General features: G+C 35.1%; 1 protein-coding gene and 1 long non-coding RNA gene across 6 annotated transcripts in view; one reads left to right on the forward strand and one right to left on the reverse strand.

Moving 5' to 3' along the window:
- The window catches only part of LOC114903526, a 28,332-nt gene extending 17,567 nt beyond the window's left edge, over positions 1-10,765 (forward strand). Inside the window, exon 4 of the long non-coding RNA XR_003795744.1 lies at positions 10,687-10,765. This is a non-coding gene — a long non-coding RNA (uncharacterized LOC114903526). The remainder of the gene's footprint in view (positions 1-10,686) is intronic.
- The window catches only part of SLTM (SAFB like transcription modulator), a 44,332-nt gene that overhangs the window by 13,059 nt on the left and 5,978 nt on the right, over positions 1-25,295 (reverse strand). For 3 of the 5 annotated variants that reach the window (XM_029236383.1, XM_029236387.1, XM_029236386.1), the window contains 10 exons: positions 19,277-19,341; positions 16,427-16,624; positions 15,479-15,526; positions 7,811-7,838; positions 5,999-6,467; positions 5,327-5,376; positions 3,055-3,173; positions 707-856; positions 389-492; positions 124-290 (listed from right to left, as the gene is read on the reverse strand). In XM_029236383.1, the coding sequence (XP_029092216.1) occupies positions 124-290; positions 389-492; positions 707-856; positions 3,055-3,173; positions 5,327-5,376; positions 5,999-6,467; positions 7,811-7,838; positions 15,479-15,526; positions 16,427-16,624; positions 19,277-19,341 (1,398 nt within the window). The remainder of the gene's footprint in view (positions 1-123; positions 291-388; positions 493-706; positions 857-3,054; positions 3,174-5,326; positions 5,377-5,998; positions 6,468-7,810; positions 7,839-15,478; positions 15,527-16,426; positions 16,625-19,276; positions 19,342-25,295) is intronic. The other 2 variants (XM_029236384.1, XM_029236385.1) reach the window with 2 other exon arrangements.

The following is a 25,295-nucleotide window of genomic DNA, read 5'->3' on the forward strand; positions in this document are numbered from 1 at the left end:
TGACATCTAATAACAAAGTTTAAATATTTATCTGGATTGTAATCTCAAGTTTCCCCTTCCACTGTAAAAATTAAATTGTAGGATGCATTAGAAAGGGATTGAGAAGAAAGATGCATAGCATACTTATTCGTTTCTTTTCTTCACTTTTTTTAATCGATTCTGAAGTTTGGCCACTTGATCCATTATCACTCTTCTCATCTTTACCTTCTATTTTCTTAGTATCCTTGCTTTCTTTTTTTTCAGGTTTCTCAGATGACCTCTTCTCTTCTTTTTTGACTGAGGCTTGTGTCCTGACCATACCACAACACGCAAGAAAACAACAAAATGAGGACTACTTCATCAGTGTACCAAGAAAGTCTATATGCTTATCAACAAAGTAAATCCTTACTTGCTACTTCTATCACTCATATTTTTTTTGTCTCCAGAACTTCTTGAACTACTCTTTTCATCATTTTCTTTCTTCAATTCTTTCTTAGAAGGATCACCTTTAACCTGAAAGGTTTAAACAGAAAAAAATATGTGTTTTAACGTTACACTTTTATGTTTATAAAAAGTATGTTGATGGTAGAAAATTTGGAAAACAGAAATGAATATATAAAATTAAAAATCATTCCTAATTCTACTCCCTACCAGTGTAACATCTTTAAATTGAAAATTACTAGCCCTCAAAGTAACCTCCCTTTTATAAACACTTAAGCAAGCTTACTTTTTCAACAGAAATTAGCTGTCCATGCAGCTCAGTGCGATGAAGATGTGCAATACATCTGGACACCTCTGTGCTTGAAGACATAGTTACAATGCCATAGCACTTGGCCCCAGGACTTCGAGCATTTGTGACTACCTTTGCACTCAGAACCTGTAAAATGAGATTATACTTTAGAAAGTTTCACAACTTTATAACCACATACATTTCTAAATAGATCAAACTTCAGAATGAAGACTATTCAAATTAAAGGATATGTTCAGGATGTATAAATTCAGGATAAAGGATAAATTTAGGACATATATTATTCTATGATCACCATCTACCTTGCCTGTAAGTACTCAGTAAATATTCAGGGGAACAATTTAAAATGTCAAAAAGCAATTTAACCTGCTTTTAGTTATTTCCTTTTTTTTCCTTTCAAATACATTGCCAAAACACAGTCACATCAGTGAAGTAATGGCACAATTAACGGAAGCAAAGAAATAATATTTTCAATTAGATTTGGGTCAAAAATTCCCTATCAAAGGCTCACCCTGAATCTCTTAAAGATATTTAAACAAAAAGGGTTAAGTTCCTAGAAAGTGTCTAGATAAGTGTTAACACTTTTCTATAATGGGTCTTTCAAAAATAAAGAATCTGCCACATGTAAAAAAGCAACCTTAAAAATACACCCTAGGGCTTCCCTGGTGGCGCAGTGGTTAAGAATCTGCCTGCCAATGCAGGGGACACGGGTTCGAGCCCTGGTCTGGGAAGATCCCACATGCCGTGGAGCAACTAAGCCCGTGCGCCACAACTACTGAGCCCGCGCACCTAGAGCCCATGCTCCGCAACAAGAGAAGCCACGACAACAAGAAGCCCGTGCACTGCAACAAAGAGTAGCCCCCGCTCGCTGCAACTAGAGAAAGCCCGCGCACAGCAACGAAGACCCAATACAGCCAAAAATAAAAACAAATAAATTTTTTTTAAAAAACACCCTAAAAACACACCCTAAAAAGACACACTTCCCATCTATGTACTTTTAAAATGTATACCAATATAAAAGTGACAAATAATTTCAATTCTATAAAATGAATAAGAGAGACAAGGCAGGGGTGGATGAGTGAGAAGAAAAGCGAGAGAGAACAATGTAGTGCTGAATAAATAGGAACAGGGACGCAGTGTCAGGAAGAGGAACGTAAGGAATTTAGGAGGCTGTATGGTGTAGGTAGCTGGTAGCTATCAGCTTTTATCTCAACTCTGGGAAACACTGACTTGCCCCAACAACAGCTTAATTCTTAAGCCCGAGGTCCTTGTTATAAGTACATGGTTTCCTAATATAGTTTTAATCCTAACAAATGCCAACATCAAAATACCGTTTTTACAGCTCTAACAATAAATTGTTGAAAATAGAACCAAAAATACACCACAGCTGATCATGGGACCACAATTCTCAGTGTTCTGTATCTGACATCTACAAGAACCTCCTTAATGTGCAGGTAACTCTCTAATTAGAAGAAGAAAAAAAAACTCCTAAAATCAATAAGATAGATTTTTGTAACACTCATTAATGGCTATTTACTGTTAATGGTCATTAATTTAATAAATATTTGAAAGCCTACCATGTGCACACATAGTATAGTAGATAAAGATCCCTGCTATCAAAGAGTTTACAGCAGAGTAGGTTATATACGATGTATCAATATATTGTACACTAAAATGTAAAGTAGAAAATAGTGAGTGCCCTAAGGGATGCAGATCAACTGCAACTTAATTCAACAGACATTATTTGAATATTCAATTCATTTAATCATTGACTATTTTTCTCTTGTTAGGGCTCCCCTCATATGCCAGAAAAAGTTCTCCTGATGAACCAACCACAGTAAAGCCTCCCTTTGCTAACACCCTGCACTCTTCCTTCACAGCACATATCAAAACTTCTGATTACGTTTCACCAGTTTTACATTTTTCACCACCACTGTACTGGAATTTGTATAATGAGAAGGACCACATCAGTTTTGGGGGTTTTTCCCTCATATTCTATATCCCATTGCCTAATATTAATCTACCTATATTTTCCAGATGACCAGATCAGCCTCAGCAATTCTAGGTCCAAGAAATATCATGATGAATGTGATGAATCAAAATCCTTAGCTTAAATGGGCTCAAAATATGAGCTCTTAATAGAAGATTCCCAGGGCTCAGAGTGAGATTATATGATGAAACTCACCATTACTACAGAACTCAATAATTATGCCTGTAACAGTCCTCAGAGAGACAAGAAACTAGATTTTATATATACTGTTTTGAATATAACCTCTATTTAAAATGGAGATACCAGAAAGATGGATAAAAAGGTAAAAAGAATGTACCTTTCCATATTTGCCAAAGAGGTTCTTCAAATCAGCAGCTTTGGTATTAGAAGAAAGTCCACTAACCCAGATATTTTTAGTTGAGCTTCCACTGCTACCACTAGTACTACTTGTACTTCCTAGAATAGATTTAATATCAGAAGTTTAAGTATCTCAATTGGAATTTTTTTAACACAATTATTAGGGCCATATTCTTCCAAAATTATAATACCCTCTAATGTTGATAGTACAACTTTACTACATCAAAATCCTACACATCTATTATTAAAATCAAACACAATAAGAGATAATACAAACATGTCTGAACATTTGTACATTTCCTACTGCACGAATTTTAAGACAAAGTAGGCAAAAAAATAAATTACATGTCTTGGACTTTTGCTGTTAAGCTCAATAACTTATACTCAACCACTGCACTGAATACAGGGAACCAGGAAGTAGTCATCTGGGAATGTACAGACTGCTTAATTACCTACATCTGTGGTGGGCTTTAGCTCCTGAGAAACTTGGGAGCGCAAAGGGAAAAGTCAAACAAAGGGATAAACTGTTTTCAAGAATCTGAATGTTTAATAACAAAGACTAGCCAACCACAGTTCACCTTCATTCTCTATCAGAGAAAGGGTAAGAGACAGTGGGAATTACATGCAGCTGGATAACTCTGTATTTAAAAAAAAAAAAATCTTCTAAAATCACTTACAAAAATAAGATCAGAGACCTCAAAATCCTTTAGAATAGGTAAATGGTTATATGTATTATTTCTGCACTATTTCCATACACAAATTATGGTTTCATACAGATAAATGCCATTTCTTAAAATACAGGCCTGGTCAGTCATCCTTCAGTGCTTTACTTCAAATGTGCTATTATAAAAAAGGAATTTTCATTCATTTGACTTTACTTGGAAAACAACTCTTACCCACTCTAAGGGAAACAGTATCTAAGCAAACAAAAGTAACAATTTTTATAACTTTGCATTATTGGAGTAAAATGTTTAATGCTTTAAAAATTACAAGCCACAAGTTTTAGTTGAAGAACTATTGTCAGCGTACTTATGAGACAACATATGCCTGACTCAAATATTTTAAATATTAATGGTTGCTGCGTCTGTGTTCTTAAGAAATGTAGTTATCAAGCGATCTGCTATGAAGTGTTAACTGGAAGTTTATGTATCTTTTTTATTTTACCAGTAACATTTAGGCCCACGTACTTCTCTAACTACAGAAAAAACAATTTAATGACAGGAAAAAGTTAACATTTAATTAAGACTACACTAGTCTTCTAAATTTAAAGGATAACAGTTAATACATTTATTATATCTTATCCATTAACCAAACTGTAAGGAATGTGGGTAATACAATTAATTAATTGTCAATTACTAAACCTATCACTAAAATTTCTAATTATTAAAATATACCAACAAAATATACTAAAAAAAAGTATAAGGAACACATTACTTTTTCAGGCACTCGAGGCATTTTCAGAATCTGTAGTACCTAAATGGTGTCATTTTCCCTTAAAATGCTTTTTTAGAACACAAGAAATATTTTTCAAGTATACAGCATATACAAGATGACACTAAAGCACATGACCAGGAGACAAACTGAGACTGAGACTTCCCAGTAACAAAAAGTAATCAAATAATGCACCTTTAAGCTCACAAAAATTAAAATAAAACTACTTTTCTACATAAAACTCTCATCAATGCAAAATAAGTCAAATAGGAAGTAAATTCCGAAGAATTAAAATACTGTATAACTGGCTATTAACAGAAGTGTGCCCTGATTTAAAGAATCAAGAAAGTAAAACCAAATGTTAGGAGACTGACTTTCTTTCAGCTCCACAAATATACACAAATACTGTTTATACCATATTTCCTACTAGACAGAAAGGGAAAAGACTGTGGTGGTGTACAGGGGTTAAAAGTGACTGCAATCAAAGATAAAATACTTGAAATTGTAAGAAAACAAAATATCTGTTATATGAATATTCCATACAGATGCTTAGAACACAACGTAAAAAACACAGACCAAATATATTTTAAGCAAATTCATACCAGTTTACAAATTAAGTAATTAAGAAAGTAATGCTTTAATCACACTGAGAATTTGCTGTTATCTAACTCCATTGTTTACATAAAGGCCATCGAAAAATTTTAGTATGTCAGTTTTTGAGGACTAAATAATGTCAAAGGAAACAAACCCCAGGCAATTATTACTTTTTAATGAAAATATGCAATTTACCACTGAAATAAACAGGGAAAGAAATCCATTACCTTTGTCATCTTTGGATGATGTCTTGCTGTCTTTAGATTCCTTTGAAGAGCTAAAGAAGCAAATCACCAGAAGAAAATTAAAAAAAAAAAAAAAAAACACAACAGAAAAAAACAAAAGAACAAAAATCGAACAGCTTGATATTGACTATATTTCAAATAGTGCTATTCATACAAATTAATAATTCCAAAGGCCTAGATTAGGTTATTTGATCAAATGATTCCCTTAGGATTCTTGGACTGATTTTCCCCAAGATGCCTGAAGATCTAGATTTTCTGACAATTCTATTCAGTGGATATATGGCCATCTTCTCCAGATTTCAGGACTGGGACTTGACTTCATTTTGTGTTCTTAGGACTGATAGTTGTTCATTAACCATCATCACAAGGATTTTTAAAAATAAAACACAAAAAAATTGTCAATTTGAAAAAAAAAACAACAACAAAAAAACCAAATATATGCTGACAATTCGACAATGCAATCAGTAGGACACACTGCATATTACGAAGATCTTGAATTTTTTTTTAAAGTAACTTATGACGATCAAAAATATTATAGGCAGGATCATAAGTACTAATTACTGTACATGGTCTTGAAGCCACCCCCTTAATGTAGAGTGATCTTATTGAATGCTGGAATTCAGTATCGTAAAGAACTGACATAGAAAAACAAACCTCTTTGCTTGACCAGAGGCCCCAGTAGACGAGGGCCCTTTCTTCAAAGTATCCTTTTCTTTGTCTCCAGATTCTGCTTTCTTAGAACTTTCTCTGGCTTCCTTCTCGACAGGATCACCCTTCACGCAGTCTTCCTTCTTACCATCTTTATGGTTCGCATTCATCTCATAATCCTTGCTTTCCTTCTCCGGGCTCTGTGCAATGACGTCCTGCCCATCTTTTGGCTTACTTGCTTCAGAATCTGTAATTTTCACATTTTTACCTGTTTCTAGGAGGTCATCACCATCAAAATCCAGAGTGATGGCATCTTCAGCCTGGATTGTGACCGAGATGTTGTCATCCTCAGCTTCTTTCACAGTCGTATTAGCTTCCATCTCTTCATGAGCTGTGTGATCAGCCTCAGCTAGGTTCCCTTCTGAAGGAAGAGGTTTAGATACTTCTTGTGTACCATCACCAGAACCTGCTATATCTAAGAGGATTTAACAGGAATAAATACGGCAAAACAAGAAGTTTAAACAATTTCATATTCATAAGCTAGAATAGGACCTAGAAAATATAAAGCCAGTTATTAGCACTGATGGAAGGTTAGGAAGAAAAACACAAGGGTATTAACTAACATAAACAATCCTTTACCCAGGATCACTTATTCTTCATGGAAAAAAATGATCTCTAAATACAAATACCAAATAACAAAAGTGAAGAAGTGGTTCCATCCTGAGGATACCAGCTCTTCATTTCTGGTTATAAGTTAATGGCATATGGAAGATTTTTTTCCTCCATGAGAGAGTGACAAATGTGCAGATTTGGTATTCAATGTTCAAATTATCTTGGGATTTAACTCTTGTGACCTTCATAACTCCAATGGTGACGTCTTGAAAGGTCACAGTCTGAGGATACCAATCGGTCTTCAAAGTATTCAGGGCCTCATCTTTTTCGCTCTTCTTATTCAGTTCTTGTGTAGTCCAGAATCACATGGAAAACTGCTACAGGAGGCTCCAAAGATGGCCTGCTCCATTAACGTTTAGGAAAGTGGTTATTTCCAGGCTTCATCCTGTCCAGTCAGTCCTGCAATTACCATCTTCAAAGATGTCTTGCATTCCCCCAAAATAGAAAGGCTTCGGGCATCTGAGATTTTCAGCTGGTAGCTTTACTTCATCATTTCTTCTAGGTTTTTTATTCTTTCTTGCTTAGAACCCTGTTCCATGTCCTTTCGAGTCCAAAGTAGGAGGATCCTTTGACGTCTTTCCAAGAACTCTTCCATAAACCTCATACTGACCACGTATTTTGCTACTGGTGTCCCTGCAATTGTATTGGATGAGATAGCTCTCCTAAACTACTGAAACTGTCAGAAGACTGTACGAAATTTCTCTAAGCAGCAAACAAAAAGTCAGTCTCCTGGTCACCCAACATTTTTAGGGCTAATTGTAAAATTAATTATCCATTACATACCAGGACTCCCAATAAGCACGTATGAGTTACTGCAGTGCCAGTCTTAAGAATGTAATCAACTTACCGTATGCTAGGAGTTATTTTTAAAAATAAAATTTAAATTGGGTTAAGTAAAAAATGGCATTGTCCACTACAGTAACTGATATGTACCATTAAGTTAGAACATATCTTTAAAGTGTTAAAAAAAATTAAAACCAATTGAAAAATAAAATCAAGGTGCTACCTTAATTCACTAAGTTGATAAATTTGAAAATAAACTCATTTCAAAAATAAGATTTCAAATAAGGAATGTTTTATTTTCACATAATTTACTGTTTTTCTAAATGTCACCAATTTTTAAACTCTACTTAGCATCAAACATACCTTTCTCATTTTCTTCTTCCTCACCATCCTGAAATTCAAAGAATAATCAAATGTAAAATGAATTCATTTAAAACTGGATTTCAGTAATAGTACAAGATCTATCAAGTTTGATTGCTGAATGATTTAATAATATTAGAGACACCTATCACTAACAAATACAGGATATTCCAATCAGAACTGAACCAAAACACATTTACAGAAATGTAGCATATGTCTGGTATACATGATTTTACACAAGGAAACAGGCAAATCTGTCAATGATTATATCAACAATGAACTGGATTACTTAGTTTCACTACTCAAAACTAGTTTAAATAACCAGACTCTTACTCATATCAAAAAGCCACTAGGAATTCCCTGGCCGTCTAGTGGTTAGGACTCGGCGCTTTCACTGCTGGGCCTTGGGTCCGACCCTCGGTCTGGGAACTAAGATCCTGCAAGCCGTGAGGCGCGGGCCCCCCACCGCCCCAAAAAAAGAGGATGCAAAAAGACGCCAATAAAAAGCCTGCCCTGATTATTTTACATGACTCGGCTCAAAGGCACTCTTAGGGCATACTACTCAAAATGTACCAGAAAATCTAACATGAAAACATATACTTTTCAAGGGATGGAATGCATATTAATAAACAAAAAACACTCCCTTCTTAGGCATCTCAGAAGTAAGAATGACTACAAGAGTAGTTTCAAGTTCTTCATTCCTTTTTAATCTGTTAAAATGAATTCATAAGCTGTCTCATATACAATGGTGGTCAGCCACTTTAAAAATGGTATTTGTGCTAAGGTAATCAAAACAAGTAACACAATTTTTTAAATGATTGGCTTTAATTTTAAAATATGTGATATTTCAATTTTAAAATTTGTGACATCACGTAATCTAAAATTAAGCATGTGCTGGCTTGAAAACAAGAATAGCACAGAGGGGAAAATCTTTATTTACTCTACACCAAGCTAATACTACAAAAATAACTGAATTATAGCAAAATAGAAACAACATTTCCCAAAATTAAAGATCATAACAAATAAGCTAGTAATATGCATTATAATCTCAGTAATGGAAAAAAATTAAGGAATGTTTTAACTTATAACTTTTAAAATAAAAGCTGAGTAGAAGTAGATTGTTTTTAGTCAAGGTGGTGTGAAGCTACCGTACACGAAGCCTTAGAGTAGTGGTTCTCAAACTCTGAGTCTGTATCAGAATCCCCTGAGGACTTGGGATTGAGATTGAGATTGCTGAGCACCAACCCTAGAGTTTCTGATTCAAGTCTGGAGTAGGGCCTGGGAATCTGCATCTCTAACAAGTTTCAGTGACGCTGATGCTGGTCCAGGGACTACACTTTAAGAACGGTGCCTTAGAGCGACAGCCTAGCAGGGAAATTAGACTGAAGGCAAAACTGAACTGTAAACAAAATTTTAAATGCCGCATTAATCTTATAACACAATTTTAGATTCATATAAAAGCATGCATTCCTTAAAAATGTCAAATATTTTACCATATGCTCAAAATTAACATTTGGGTAACACACATATTTCTGAGAAGTCATTTTTAAAATAATTTTTCAACTTTAAGTTAACACATAAGTGCCCCAATTAGGGAATGACCAATTGTACTGCAAACTAAAGTAACATGAAGGAAACTGAAAACACTAAAACAATTAAGCCATAAGCTTAGGAAGTAAAATAGTCCAGAACAAGTAGATTACTGACTGACAGCAATATGAATCCTATTATTATATAAGTCCATTATACTGTGCTCTAATAAGCTCCTAATTGTTATGCTGGAATTTAGTTTTAATCATTACATTTCTAATGTGCAACATTTGGAAAGGAAAGAAAAATGCTTTAGCTTGGGTGGAGTGGTAGGCAGTGGCAGCAAAGGAAAGATGAGTTATGCTGGAATTACTGATAAGTCTTTTTCTCCCAAACTCTTTTAGTCATTTATCTCAGAGGGATAAATAAACTGGAATATCTCAACTTTTACTTAAAAGCAGAATAAAGTAACTTAAAGAATGCAACTTGCCTCTCCTTTATCTACCTGTGATACAACAGCACACCACTTCCAAGATATTGTTTTAGAGATGCAATATTGATATGTTCAAGAAAAAAAAATGGCCAAAGTATTTGCCATTTTAAAAAAAGTAAAATTTTAAAAAATACTGTGAGGTAAAAAACAAAATCTTTCTGCCAATTAGAAATATTATTTCTAGCTGCTAAAATAATTGGTAAGGTTTGCCTTACTTTGCTCAAGAGTTTTTAGGTATCTATCCTAATTACTCAACAGGTCTTCTGAAGGGTTTCACAACTTTAGTTTCTCAAAATAGTAGTAACACTAGCCTTACTACATATACTTAAATGTTCCTAGGAAAGGAGTCTGAGCCAACTTCCAGAAAACAAACTGATTACAATGGGGGTGAAGCACAAAAACAACTAGGGTTAGTAGAAAAGATGAGCCACATACTAGTGCATATTTGCGTTATTGTTCAGTATGTGCAGTAAACATAGCACTCACTACTAAGGTTAAACCATTCCTTACAATAAAGAAACAAACCAAGAAATACAAGAAAGACAGTGGAAATTTTTCCCTGTAAATGATATATAGGCGCAGACATGACATGTACCTTATTTGAAAATAATTTTCCTCCACTGAAAACAGATGTTTTTTCAGAATAAGGAATATGGTAAATAAGTAACCACAATGAAAAGCATCCTTTTAAATTAACTACTTTTTGTGCTAATCTTGAAAAAATGTATTTCACATATGAAAATGAAAACAAATGTCTATAATGTTCATGTTGTTTATCTTTGTAATGGGATCTACAACCCTTAAGTCAAATGTGAAAATCAATACAGAAAGCTTCTCTATTTTTATTTCATTCTAGGAGCAGCAATGACTCGTGAGAGATAAAGACAAGCCTAGGACTTGTTTTTCAGTTAACAAAGTGTTTACTATATACCCATTCTATTACCTTCCCCTAGGTTAATCTTGTGATACATGTACATATATGAACCAAGTAAGAAGACCTCTTCTGGAAGGCCTCCTTTCCCCTGACTTGTATATAAACACTGTATTCAGTCTGACTAATTTACAATAAACCTTCAAGATAACCCTAAACCACTAACTACCTGCTATCTATCTGGCAATACGCTAAAGACTGTGGGAAATACAAAATACCTGGCACATAATAAGCACTTAACAAATATTTGTTGAATGAATTTACTGAATAAATGCAGTGTAAGACGCTACTGTTTTTAGGTGGAGGGACTGAACTAACTGCAGCACTGTGTAAGTACAATGGAATTCAGAAAACAACAATTACGAGTGTGGAGTCATTTAGTGAAAAGAATACCAGACTAGGCACCATGAGACGTAGTTATTTATTCTGTCTTTACCACTAAAACAGTTTTACTCTGTGGTAGTGTCATCTACCTAGGTGAATTTTACCTATAAAACAGAGATAACATATGACCTAAATAGGATATATAGAATTAAATAAGATAAGGGCTGTAAAAAGTTCTCTGTCAACAGTAAAGCACTACATGAGAGAGAGCTTTATGGAAGAGACAGAGATAAGTCTGGCTTTGAGAGGTATGTAGACTTCGTATGACAAAAAAAGGGAAGGCCCTTCAAGTTAATGAAACATTAGGGGCAAAGGCAAATGGAAAAAGGAATATACATGATGCAATCATAGAAGATTGACAAGATTGACACTAGAGGAAATTTTTAAGAATTAAAGCATTGCCAAATACAAACATTTTGGAGAAAATTTTCCAAACAATTCTCAAGTAACTGATACCTTCAAGCAAGTAAAACAATACTACAAGTAACCACTAACTACACATGTACTATGTGCCAGGGTATATGATTGATCTTCACATCACTCTAGCAGGTAGGACTTACAATGTTCATTTTACAGACATAGAAATTGACTAAGAAAACATGCCCAAACTCACAATATTATAAGTAACTAACAGAATGCAAACCAAATTCTACCTGGTATGACAAACTGCTTAGAGGCTAACACCCGAGAGCTAAAGATTTAAGCTTCAAGTCAAAGCCTGAAGACTGGCTTTAAATAAATATATCGCTATACAAAGGCACTGCCTATTTACTTATATTTTTAAAAACAAGTAATAAAAGGATAAATCCTGAATTTTAGAAAGTTCACCAATAAGGGGACGGGTGAAGGGGACTTTTTTGAATATATCCTGTCTCTTAGATTTGACTTTGGAACCATGTAAATATTTTAAATAATTATAAAATTAAATTTAGAATTATAACTTTTTATTTTGAAATAACTATTGACTCACAAGAAGTTACAGATTAAATTTTTTTAAAAACAATACTTAAACATTGAAAATAAAATGAAACAAGTCAACCTAAATATGTATTAGTTGGTGATCATACAGAAGACTAGTCTAAAACAGTGATTTGTTTGTTCCTAGAGGGGTACATCCTTAGGAGAGATACAAATAGGGAGAAAAACCTTAAATTATTTTCAGAAATCACACTGGTGGCGGTGTTGGTATTATCATTCTAGGACTATTGTATATACACTGTGAGATAAAGAAAATAATTAACTTAGAAGTATCCTTATGAACTCAAAATCTATTTTATCTTAGAAGTAAAAACCAACAAAAACAAGCAAACAAAAAACACATTCTCTAGCACTGTACATTGAAAAGGCCTAGAAAACATGAATAACCCAGTGGCAATGAATACCCCTACCATGGAGATTATTGTCTTGAAATACCATTTACCACTAAAAGGAAAAAATGGCTAATTACAGGTCTGGAGCAGGAAATGGAACATCTTTACCAGAAAGCACAGAAGCAAAGACTACTAGGATCATGTTGAAAGGACTCAAAAGCCAACTTGAAGGGTTCTCACTGGCTACAGATGGGACAATTTGAGCATTAATAAGGATAATAACTACAATGGACTGAAATACATTAAAAATATTTAAGTCCATGAGTTCAAAATGAAACTATGGGAGAAAAAGGAAAAAAAAAAAGAACCTCATTAGTCACTATTGGAGATGCTCATGAACCAGCTCATTATTTTGAAAATTGGTAAATAAAAGAAAAATAATCAAACATATATCCCGCCTTTCTTTGTAAATGGTACCACGGGGTAACCAAATAGCAGGTGAGAAGTTTCTCTTTCCAAGGAACATTCCAGCTAACAAATAAAGAAAAAAATGACAGAATTAGAATATCACCACTTTGATCTCCCTAAATAACCAGTGCAGTATGGATCATCAATGATTGGTACCATCACCAAGAAGATACAGTCAAACATTATGTGTATCCAAATAGAAGAATACAACACTACCTGGAAATTAGCTGTATGTCTTGCAGGGATGGAGATAGGGGTGCAGGAATCAGATAGTAAACCTCTGGATCCTATAACCAACTTACCAATTTACAGGAAATACAGTAAACAGAGTTGAACGAATCCATAGGAATGTAATCAGCAAAATACAGACTTTGGAAGCTCTATGACTTGTCAAACTATGCTAGATGCTCTTTTTGTAAATATTTTTATTGAACCAGCCATCTCCATTCATTTACCTAATGTCTGTGGCTGCTTTCACACTACAATGGCAGAGTTGGATAGCTGTGACAGACCATATGGCCCACAACGGCTAATGGCCTTTTCTACCTGGCCTTTTAAGAAAAACTTTGCCAACTCTTGTTCTATAGGATAAACAACTCAATTTCTTTAACAAATAAGATAGTAGGGGAAAAAAGATGGAGAGAAAACCTAGAGATTAAAAGAGGCCTAAAAGACATTTCAATCAATCACAATGTCTCGATCTTATCTGTATCTGGATTCAAATAAAACCTTTTTTTAAAAAAAATTTTGGACAACTGAGTAATTGAAGATATTAAAAATCGTGTTTTAGCAGTAATAATGTAAAAAATAAAAGAGTTCTGAAATTTTTACATACTGAAATTTTTAAAGTGAAATACGATGTCTGGAATTTGTTTCAAAATAATCCAGAAAAGCGGAAGTGAACAGAGGTATAGATGAAATAATACTGCCCGTGAATTGATAACAGCAGAAGCTGTGTGATGGGTACACTCTATGCAGTATTCCTTAACACACGTAGTAAGACAATACATTCATTAGTCATGTTTAGAAGCATCAGATCATGATGGAACTCAGATACATTCATATATATTTCTAGATATTCCACTATACATCATTTAGGAAGAGGAAAAAGGTCATTTTACTTAAAACTTCTCTGAAGATGTAACCTCCCTTTTGATATGATAAAGCAAAACTTGCCCCTTGATGAGAAGTATATGTGTTATTTCATTCTCAGGATGGAATGGGAGCAAGGCCAAATCTAGCCCATAAAAATCTGCAAAAATTAGAAAAAGGCACTCATTCCTTAAGATACTTCTATCTGTTAAATTTCTACAATAAACATATAATCTATTATGAGAATGGGGACCCTTAGATGTGATGCTTTCACACACTCACAACCTGTGCAACTGTAAGAGAGGCCCTTGATGAAAATTAAAAAACTCGTTGCCAGAGAATATGAAGAGTTCAACTTTACCTTTTTGCAAATTAGTAATCTATAAAAGGTACTCCTCCCATCTGGGAGTTGATCTTCCTCATCTACTTTCCATCATTCAGAAATGAATGTACCTGAGGATAGTATGGGGGACAAGTCTACAGACTTTCAGAGTCCTAATATTTCCTTCCTGAATATTCCAAATTACCAAAAACATTTCTCCCAGAAATGCAATTTCTCCCCATTGCAATAAACACAGAGAGCCAATATATAGCCTCACCAGCATTTCAAAGGCAAGAGAGGTGCAGGAAAGAAGGCATGACCAGAGGCAATCAGCTAAGCAGTCTGTGAATATACGCCCCATTATACACTCTTCCAGTAAATATTAGAATGAGGAAAAAACACAGCTGGATCACTATTTTTTCTAAATCTCGTAAACAGAGGGAATCCCTATCTCTATTTGAAAGTATACTATTTAAAGAGGGTACATGAACAAGGCATTCTTGAGTACAGATATGAGAAAAAGACAAAGGATAATTTTTTAGTAGAGAAACTGAGCTACAAATGTGTTTATAGCATCTGTACGTCATACTTTAAAATGTACACTATGCGTATCACATATACCAAAAACAAAATCTAATACAGAATAGAAGAGTTGTCATTTTCTACACACACATACACATACATATATACATACCCCAAGTAAATTAATTGAACAGAGATTTTTATCATTTTTATACTATGCCCATCCTAGGAGTGTTAAATTAACAAAATTCTAAAGCTTTGAAAAGGATATTAGTACTTTTAAATGATTTATTTTATACCAGAGTGACCAAAAAAAATCAAGGAGTGTGAAGGCTTCCCAAAAGACTGGTAACTAGAGTCATGTTTTATACAAAGGATAGACTGTTTTTATTTTTATTTTGAAAATGGTAGGAACCTTGTTGTAATAACTTCCAATTACCTCTATGGCAACAGAAATTTCAGCTGCCACTTTAAAGTATTTTGTATATACCACATAAGTAACTCAGTATTAAATTTAAGGCAATTTTATGAATTAAAGAATTATGAAGTCAAAATAAGATGCCTTTTCCAAGCCCTTCCACCCACAATATCAAATTCATAGGACTAAATGTAAACTTACTTGGGCTGTTAGAAAGGTATCATCTTCACCTTCTTGAGCTTCAATTTCCTAAGTAAAAGGGTATACAATAGCTTTGCTTTACAAAATATCTGGGTAACATGAGAATGCTTTTATGCTATACCCGATTATCATTTGCCTCATGTTCTGTGCAGGGTCTATGGATACCATGGGTCCTAAGTCAATGCTTAATAATTCAGGCTATATTTTTTATGCCAACAGAAATGCTTAGTCACATTGATAAAAGAATTAGAAAAATGTCCTTCATGAGCCCTTCATTTATTAGGCTAGGTAGAACGAAGTGTTCTAAGCATGAATACTGACCCCCTAATCCCTTGATTTTCTTAAGATGTACTAACACACTTCAAAGCAGGACAAATGATCTATTTCATTCAAAGAAAAGATTTAAAAATTATATGCTTTTAAGTTAAAACTTCATAAGTAATTTCCCCACCCTTGATAACAACCAAATAAATGCAAACTAGTCTTTTGTATCTTCTAAAGTAGTAAAAACAAAACAAACCAAAACTACCATCTTATAATGTTAGCAAGGTCAGAGTTAGATTGGTACACTCATTCATAGCAGGGTAGTAAACAACTTAAATATCCCAAATTAAAGGAGTAGCTATTAGACACATAGAAAACAGTCTAATAAACTGTGGTGTAACACTAGAATTATGAAGTCATTATGATATGTTATGTGAAAATATTATATAGAATAGCAACTTATAGCATGATAACTACTAGGTAAAAATATATACATATGTGGAAGATAATAAGCAAAAATAAAAGGGTCATCTTAGATGGTAGGAGTCTGAGTGATTTATAAATAACTTTAAAAATATATTTTTTTAAAGTTCTGGGACTTTCACATTGAACTAGAAAAATACGTTTTTATTATTTAGTACTTAATTTAACTGTGTCACATTTTAAAAAAAACTGGCTAAAGACCTGACTTTCGATGTCCTCTTTTTCTATATCTTCTATTGCTTCTGCCTCTATTAATTCATGAGCTCTCTTGTTCTCTTCTGCAGAAAGTAACTCCTTGGAATGCACATTTTCTTCTTCATTTTCACCAAATTCTTCAGAGTCCTTTAGTTCGTCATTTCCATCTTGTTCATGTGCCTCTTGATGCTCCAATTCACAGTCCTTTTAATGGTAAGAAAATTTGGTACAACTCGAGGCAAAGTACTATAGGCTATCCACCAAACCTTTTTGGTAATTTACATCTCTAAATGTTTTCACTTTTATCATATTTTGACATTATTCCCAAAGTCAAAGTTCAATCATTTTATAGGACACACTAACTGTGTCTTTAAAAATAGAGGGGGTCTAAAACCAAGGTCATTAAACTACACATCTGAGTTCCCAAATCTCTTACACTGAAATACATACACACTAACTGGATTGCTCTCAAGTTCCAGTTGTTTAATATTTACCAAATCACATACTTGTATGAGCCATCCTTCAAGACACGGCTTCAAAGAAATGACTTCTTTTCTCCACATGTCACAGTTTGATTTAACTTCAAAGACCACGGAAATCTTACATACGATAATATAAAGTTTATTTCCAATTAATAATAAGGAATCCCAACTGTTACACCAATGTCTGTTCTTAGAAAATATGCAAATAATTAATCTAACTGTATTAGCTTTGAAATCTACCACTATGCCACAAAGCCGATTAAGCAGGGGAACATAGGTTGGGATTGCCTCTGTGAAAGAATATCTGTTTGCCCTTCAAAGTTTAAGGATACAAGGATACCTCAGTAGAAACCAAGAAAAGCAGCAATATGCCTAGTTCCCTCTTTGATTAACTGCAGAGAAAGGGTTGAAAGCAATGAACATCCCTTCCTCCTTTCCTATTCTCATGGTACATCTAGCAGATTTAACAAAAAGTTTCTGAGTTAAAAGGGGAAAAGTGCAGGGGTATAACTGTTAATCATTCATAGCTGAACTGCAATGAGTGAATAGAAATTTCTGGTGGGCACCAAGAAGAAATACGATTGTTTTGGAATACTGAGTGCTTGGGGAGCAGGGCGTCTCTGGGACAGAGGTTTAACCAGCTTCACTACCTATGGGTGGAGGAACGTAGGGGATTGAAAATGGAGTAGGTGGTTGGTTATATGATGGTGGAAGAATAAGTGTAAAACAAAAGAAAATCACAAGGGAAGTCACTGAGGGAACTTCATCTACTCTGAAGTGCCAACTTTGACCATTCTCCTCACCTATAAGTAGAAGTAATTCCTATAGTATTCATATATCTAAGCAATAGGTGATATTTACCCACCACTACTGTATAAATTCCAAAATTGCCAACTCTGAGAAACAGGGAAAGCATATTCACTTAATTTCTATCAAATTCATCACATACGCGGATACTTCCAAAGGGAAAAAGAAATATAAAGAGAGTGAAGATATATTTAAATAGTATTTTTTAAAAGCTCTTTTGTTCTTCTAGACATTATGAGACCAGGTTCATTTAATAATTACACAAAGGCATCCTCTGCAGTACATATAAGAGACAGCAATATTACATCTCGTAATGTTTCAAACGACTGAAACATTTTTATGAACTGAAGAGCTGAAAGGAAGTTAGAAATGTGAAAACTAAAAGGGTTTTTACTAAGTCACAATGCTTTTCCAGCTTATGGGTAATTTTGGCTTAATCATGCACTCACTAGTGAAGATAACTAGAGAAAATAAGAGCAAAGGAACAAACCTAATGGAAGATATACCACAAGGATAAAAGAACACAAAGACTGAAGAGTTCTTAAATGCTCAAACGAAAGCTGGTTACAGACATGCAATCATCAATTTTAATGGATCCCTGAGCAAACATTTCCTAAACTATCTGACTGCAGGGCTAACTCCTCAACCAAACATCTCTTTCTCTCTGTGCCTGCCTTCAAAGTGCAAGATACAAAGCGTTGAGACGCATGGTGCTGTGTGGCTTGTGTGTGTATAACGTAGGGAGGGTAGAGAGCTAGACCATAGGAGAGATGGGTGGGTGAATGGACATGAGCTGGCTTCATGGTGGAGCACACAGACATCTCAAGATGTTATGGCAATATGGCCTAACTGTACACAGAAAATGGAAATACATGGGGTGTAAATGTACATAATTTAAGAGGAACTATGCTCATTAAATAACTCCTGCAAATGCCACACTACCTAAGATCTAATGATCAGTAAATAGCAGATCACACTTCATTAAAATGAAAACAAACAAAAAAAAATCTAACTATGATTAAAAATAACAGTAATATAGAACTGCCACAACCTCAATTAAAATTAAAATACTTCATATTTCTGGGTGGTCAGTTTTAAAGTACATTCTTTTTTAGCCAATAAAGACCTGGCTTATCTTTAAAGGGCAAAACAAATTTCTTAATCTGATCTTCACCAAGTAGCAACACATCAGCAACTCTCTCCATTTTAGGGACTACATTTTTCTAAGTTCTGTTTGTTATATACGAAAGCTAATGCGATGGGCAGTACCTTGTCCAGGAACTAAGATAACAATTGTCCTGTAGCTGTTCCTCTGGCCCCTATGTCTCAGATTTCTACTTAAAGGCTCGGACAAACATTTTTTGCTTTGTCTCATTTAACTAAAGATAAAGTTATTTATTATATTTCTCAACTATGAGAATTAATAAGATTGACAATATTACATAAGTCTCTATCATTATTTTACCTACATATTTCAGTGTCTATTGTTCAAGTAAAATGCATGAATTCACCATGCAAAATGCTAGGCTCAAAATAAACATCTTAACCTGTGTAATTAACACTTTACCTTGACAAAAGCATCATCTTCCACAGAAGCATCTCCACTCAACTCATCTGCTTCCTGTTTTTTACCTGCGAAAGAAGGAAAATGGGCTAACAACCAATATTTTATTACTTTAAAAGCAAAGAACATTCAGAGAAGTTTACCCCGAGGTACCACTCTCCACTCCCAAATCATCTGACAAAGCTAATGCCAACTGCTTATAAACCACCTGGCCACAGCTGTCCCAAACAAAAAAAAAGCTTTATTAACAATGTCATGCTGTTTCATTTCACTAAAATAAACTGTACAATTAATCCTACATATGAACCCATCATCTTAACCGACTTGACATATGAGGTACATTTTTTACACCACTCAAATTCTCTACCTCCAATTCTCCCGGAAGTAGCAGCACCTTTCAACAGTTCTCTCCTATTTGTATACATAACCAGACATCTGATTCCCTAAGTTCTCCTTGTCAACAAGCTTTCTCTAAAATAAAATTCTCACACTTGACACCTCACAATCCATCAGCTGATTAGATATTGCCTTGTACTCTCAAGTACATCTTGCTTCACCACTTAAAAAAATACCTTAAGTACAGTGACTGCTTTTATGCTTATTTTGTGTCTCTCCAAAGGCCTAAATATAAATAGCGCTGGGCGCTTAACATAATGACTGATTTAACTGATTTAAGGCAAGTAGAAATTACTTCAGACCAAAAACTGTTAAGAGCTTCTAGATAGACTACAGGCCTCCCTGACCCAACCCTCATCTTCAAAACTTTGCAAATTGGTGGTTGGAATTTTAAAAATGTTTTAAAACCACATCAGAAAAAAAAAGTTTTCCACAGAGCCAAAGCTAAAAGTTTGTGTTTTCAAGCTAGCCCACAAAAATCTACTAATTAAATAACCCATAATGTATCAGAAATGCTGTAAAAAAAAAAAAAAATCACAGCTGCTAAAATTTTACTATTAAATTTTAAAATTTTTATTGATTTTGAGATGTTAATGATTCTTTCCTGAGGCTAACTAATCAACCTTTCCTTTGCGTAAAACGAGTTGCCATGTCTCAAGCTTCCATGACCCCCAGAGTAGAGGGTTTAGTTGTGAGGTAACTGTAAGAAAAAAGTTAGGATGCCTCCCTTTCCCATGTCTCCTCACCAGCTCCTATCTTCCACCTACTCCCAATTTGAAATCCTTTCCATGAATGAGAGATAAAAAGTGAAACAAGGGCTTCCCTGGTGGTACAGTGATTGAGAGTCCGCCTGCCAATGCAGGGGACACGGGTTCGTGCCCCGGTCCGGGAAGATCCCACATGCCGCGGAGCGGCTGGGCCCGTGAGCCATGGCCGCTGAGCCTGCGCGTCCGGAGCCTGTGCTCCGCGACGGGAGAAGCCACAGCAGTGAGAGGCCCGCGTACCGCAAAAAAAAAAAAAAAAAAAAAGTGAAACAAGATACTGGTCCTTTCCAAATATGTGAAAAGATTAAGAGTAAAGAGTTTTCTTTTATCCACTGAGGTAAAAGAGGTCTTCATGTCCCTGAGGGCTTGTGTGAATCAAAAGAGAAACAAAATGTTGAGCTTAGTGGTATTTTTATTTTAGAGAAAATACAAATTAGAAGTTACTATAAGGGCAACAAGAGAGCTGTTCCTTCCTTACAAAAGAAAACAGTATCAGGTGAGAAAGAGCTCACTAAATTGTTTTATCACGTTTAGAGAAAGTTCCATAATATAAAAACTTTAAAGATGCTACCTTTGAGAAGAAATAAGCTTTTTAAAACTATAGGATTGGGACTTCCTAGTGGTCCAGTGGTAAAGAATCTGCCTTCTAATGCAAGGGACGAGGGTTTGATCCCTGGTCAGGGAAGTAAGACCCCACACGCCACGGGGCAACTAAGCCCACATGCCACAACTACTGAGCTGGCGCGCCACAGCTACTGAGCTGGCGCACCTCAACTAGAGCCTGCGTGTCACAAACTACAGAGCCCATGCACCACAACTACAGACCCCATGGCCCTGAAGCCCATGCACCACAACGAAGAGACACAGGGCTCAACGAAGATCCCGCGTGTCGCAACTAAGACCCAATGCAGCCAAAAATAAATTAAATAGATAAATAAAATAAAACTATAGGATTCCACCCCCCAACACACACACCACCAAATAACCTATAGAGTAGAGTTTTTGGGTGAACTCCTTCAGATCATTTGCAAATATTATTTACTCTTTACAAATATAAAATGCTTTACAATTTGCAAAGCGCTTTATTTTTTTTAATTTATTTTATTATATTTTATTTTTGGCTGCATTGGGTCTTCATTGCTGTGCACGGGCTTTCTCTAGTTGTGGCGAGTGAGGGCTACTCTTCGTTGCAGTGTGCGGGCTTCTCACTGCAGTGGCTTCTCTTGTTGCGGAGCACGGGCTCTAGGTGTGCAGGCTTCAGTAGTTGTGGCTCGCATGCTCTAGAGCGCAGGCTCAGCAGTTGTGGCTCACGTGCCTAACCGCTCTGCAGTATGGGGGAATCTTCCCAGACCAGGGCTCAAACACATGTCCCCTGCACTGGCAGGTGGATTCTTAACCACTGCGCCACCAGGGAAGTCCCGCAAAGCGCTTAGAAAAAAAAGGTCAACTGATTTTTCCTAGCACCCCATGGTACATAGAGCCGGTAATCACAATTTTACAAAAGAGAAAATGAACCCAAGGTTATACAGCTTGCCCAAAGCTAGTAAATGGCATTGTCAGAACTGGAAGCCAAGGCTTCTCTTTTCCAGTCTTAAATTCTTTCCACTTCATCTTACTATGACCTACTTAAAAGACATTATTCTAGTAAGCAGTGGTTAATTAACTCAATTTACAGATACCATCTTTGAAATGGCAGCCCTCATCATAATGACAAGCTACATATACTATGCACATTCCATGGTGAGTTTCACTTGCCTTAGTTTACTTAAAGGAAAACCAAATTACACTACATCAACCAAAACAACAGCAGTCACTACCACTGCTTAAGCAGCTTCCACAGTGCAGACACTAGGATAAATGCTTCATGTGCATTAATGCATTTATTTTATCCTCTTAACTAGCCCCATTTTACAAAACAGGAAACTAATGCTGAAAAGTTAATCAGATTACAAAGTTAGTAAAGGTAGCGCTTCAGTTTAATCCCAGGCTTATTCCCACTCCTCAAAAACCACAAAACCATTGATGTTCAAGTAGCTACAATGTGCCAGTTGTTAAAAATGTTATCTCTTTTAGCATGAACACAGGCTCCACAAGCCACATCCATAAAATTTTAAAATGTGAGAGTCACAGAAATTATGTAACTTGCCCCATGACAAACAGGCAACAAGAGGCAGAGGTACACAAAAAGGTCCAAGTTTGCTATCCCTTATTGTTTTTAACAGATGTATCACATGAAAGCACTGGACACAATGTGTCATAAGCTTGTAAGCATAAAAACCACAAGGAGGAGATTTTCAAACATACAGTGATGAAACTTTAATAATAACCTGATAGGTACATAATATTTAAGAAAACTGACATTTCACACACTAGTTTTTGACTCCTCTCATGATCTGTAACTCTGCACTTGTTTACACATGATGAATTAGAAACTATACTGTAATTTCTTCCTTTATGAAAAAAAGTATCACCCCTCCACCATACAAAAATAATTCACATCTTAAAAAGTTATGATGTTCATCATCCAGCCCAGAACCTAGTACAATGCTATATAATAAGTAGATACTCAAGCATTATATATATCCTGACTGATAATGGTGTAGGTTATAGGTTGGATGCTAGCAGTAAACAAGGTCTGGATTTCTATTCAGAATTTCTATCAGCCCTCACTGGGACAAAGGTAAGACGTGACATGCCAGTCAAACTAGCATCATGTGCAACCCCATCCTGTCAGTAAGGACTGTAAACTCCAACTTTAACGATGTTACAAAGTACATCGACAGATTCCTAACTTTTATGATGTCACAGATAAGAAATAACTTAAAAGAAAAATCAAATCCTACTTAATTCAACAAGCACCACCAGCTTAGGCACATTTTTGTACAGTCAGTAATCGTTTATACCCCATATCCCATTTAAGCCTGTGCTATGAAAGCTCCTACAACAAACTAATAAATGAATCTTTTGTCCTTCAGGGAATCTGGCATATACCACAGAAATGGGAATTGATCCAAAGCAAAGTAGCACCACCAGGATGCAGAAGCTAACTGAAAGTGCAATGTAGTCGGAAGCCTAACTTTAATGCTCTGAGGAACAAAACTAGAAAATAAACTGAGTAGTAAAGATAGTCTGAATAGCAAAATAAAAACTGGAAGCAAAATTACTTATCACATCTCAAAATATCATAGTAGTAACATATAGTTATTTTGAAATTTCACTGCAATGATTTTAGGGTCAAAAGTAAAATGGTACAGTAAAAATGTATACACCAAAGGAAGACGACACTAGAATACCTCCTTAATTATGCAGCATTGTTTTTATGGGTCTACAAATCCTTAGTGAAACCACTGGGGTCAGACATGTTTCAGAACTGTCAGATTTTAAGAGAGTACAATAGTGTCTATACCATTTTTTAATTTAAACCTCCCAGTGGCTTCTGGAACAGTTTCTCTCAATCAATCACAGAAACATTTGTGCAATGAAATATATGAATATTAACATCAATTAGGATAAATCAAGACTATAAGTAGCCTCACTTTTGCCACCAAACTTAAGAAAAAACTTCATTTTCAGAATGTTTGTATTTCAGAATTAACAATAAAGAATTTTGGATGGCAATTTGGTTTTCTTCTTCAAAGGTAAACTGGTCCTTACAAGGTTTGGTAATTTTCCTTTTCAAGTTCAGAAATAACTCCAGAAACAAAATGAAACAAAAAATCCACTTAACAAGTAGATTTTAAAGTAATTTTGCCAAAAAAATTTTGTGGCTGAGTAACTTTTCCCTAAACATTTACAGAAGCTATGAAACGTAGAAAATGTTCAGTCATAAAATTTCTGTGGATAAGAGGGAGGAAGACTCAGAGACCAGGCCAAACTGAACACTGATGTTTCCAGCAACAACCTCTCCTCAACTGTATGAAATCTTAAAATAATGGCGTACTATGCCTTGTGTTAACCATTTGCATATGTGTTTTAGTCTCTCTTCTATTAAAATGGTATTTCACTAATGAAATCAGTTTTCTAAAAGGCTTTGCACACTGTCCTAAACATAGCAGTCATCCAATAGGTCATTTCATTATTTTTTAAAAATCTACCATAAAGATATTTCATACTCATTATAATAAAATAAATCTGGAACACACCAAATGTATATTTTTAAAAATCTCTTAACTGTGTCATCTAAAGACAACCAAACTGAACATCCACACACACTTGTGAGCATTTGCACAAGACTTTAAAAGGCAGCAAGAATGTAACTTGAGTTCTTAACGGATTACTTTTCTATCCTATCAATAAAAAGAAAATAGCACTGCTTAGCTCAGCATTATTGTGACCATCAAATAAAGCAATGTGAAAGTGTTTTGAAAACTGTAACAGAGAACTAATTGCAAACTGACAGGCAGAAAGAGATGAATGAAAATGATGCTAAGTTTTAAGCAGTAATCTAGAGCAGCCAGTGGTTCTTAACCCTAGCTGCATGCGAATCACCTGGGGAACTTTTAGAAAATACTGATCCCTGGGCCCCCAACACAGTAACAAAAACCAACTCTCTGGGGGGCAGGAGCCTGGTATCTTTTTAAAAACTCAAATGACTCTAATGTAGAGCAGACTGAGCATGACTGAAGAAGTTGGAGAAGAACATAAAAGGTTACCGTTTTCAGATTCTCCAGACTAGAAAAAACTTAAGTTCTACCTACCTTCAACAAAACACCTTGAGTAGGTATGAACCGGTATTAATTCTCGACAAGGTTAAAAAAAAAAAAAAAAAAAACCTTAAACATAAACCTCCTATGAGTACATGCACGTGTACATATATACCTTAGATCATGTTATCTGTGATAAAATCCAAGTGGTGGAATTAC

Source organism: Monodon monoceros, unplaced genomic scaffold (assembly GCF_005190385.1).
Source record: "Monodon monoceros isolate NGI ecotype Baffin Bay Population unplaced genomic scaffold, NGI_Narwhal_1 Super_Scaffold_21, whole genome shotgun sequence".
NCBI classification, from domain to species: Eukaryota; Metazoa; Chordata; class Mammalia; order Artiodactyla; family Monodontidae; genus Monodon; species Monodon monoceros.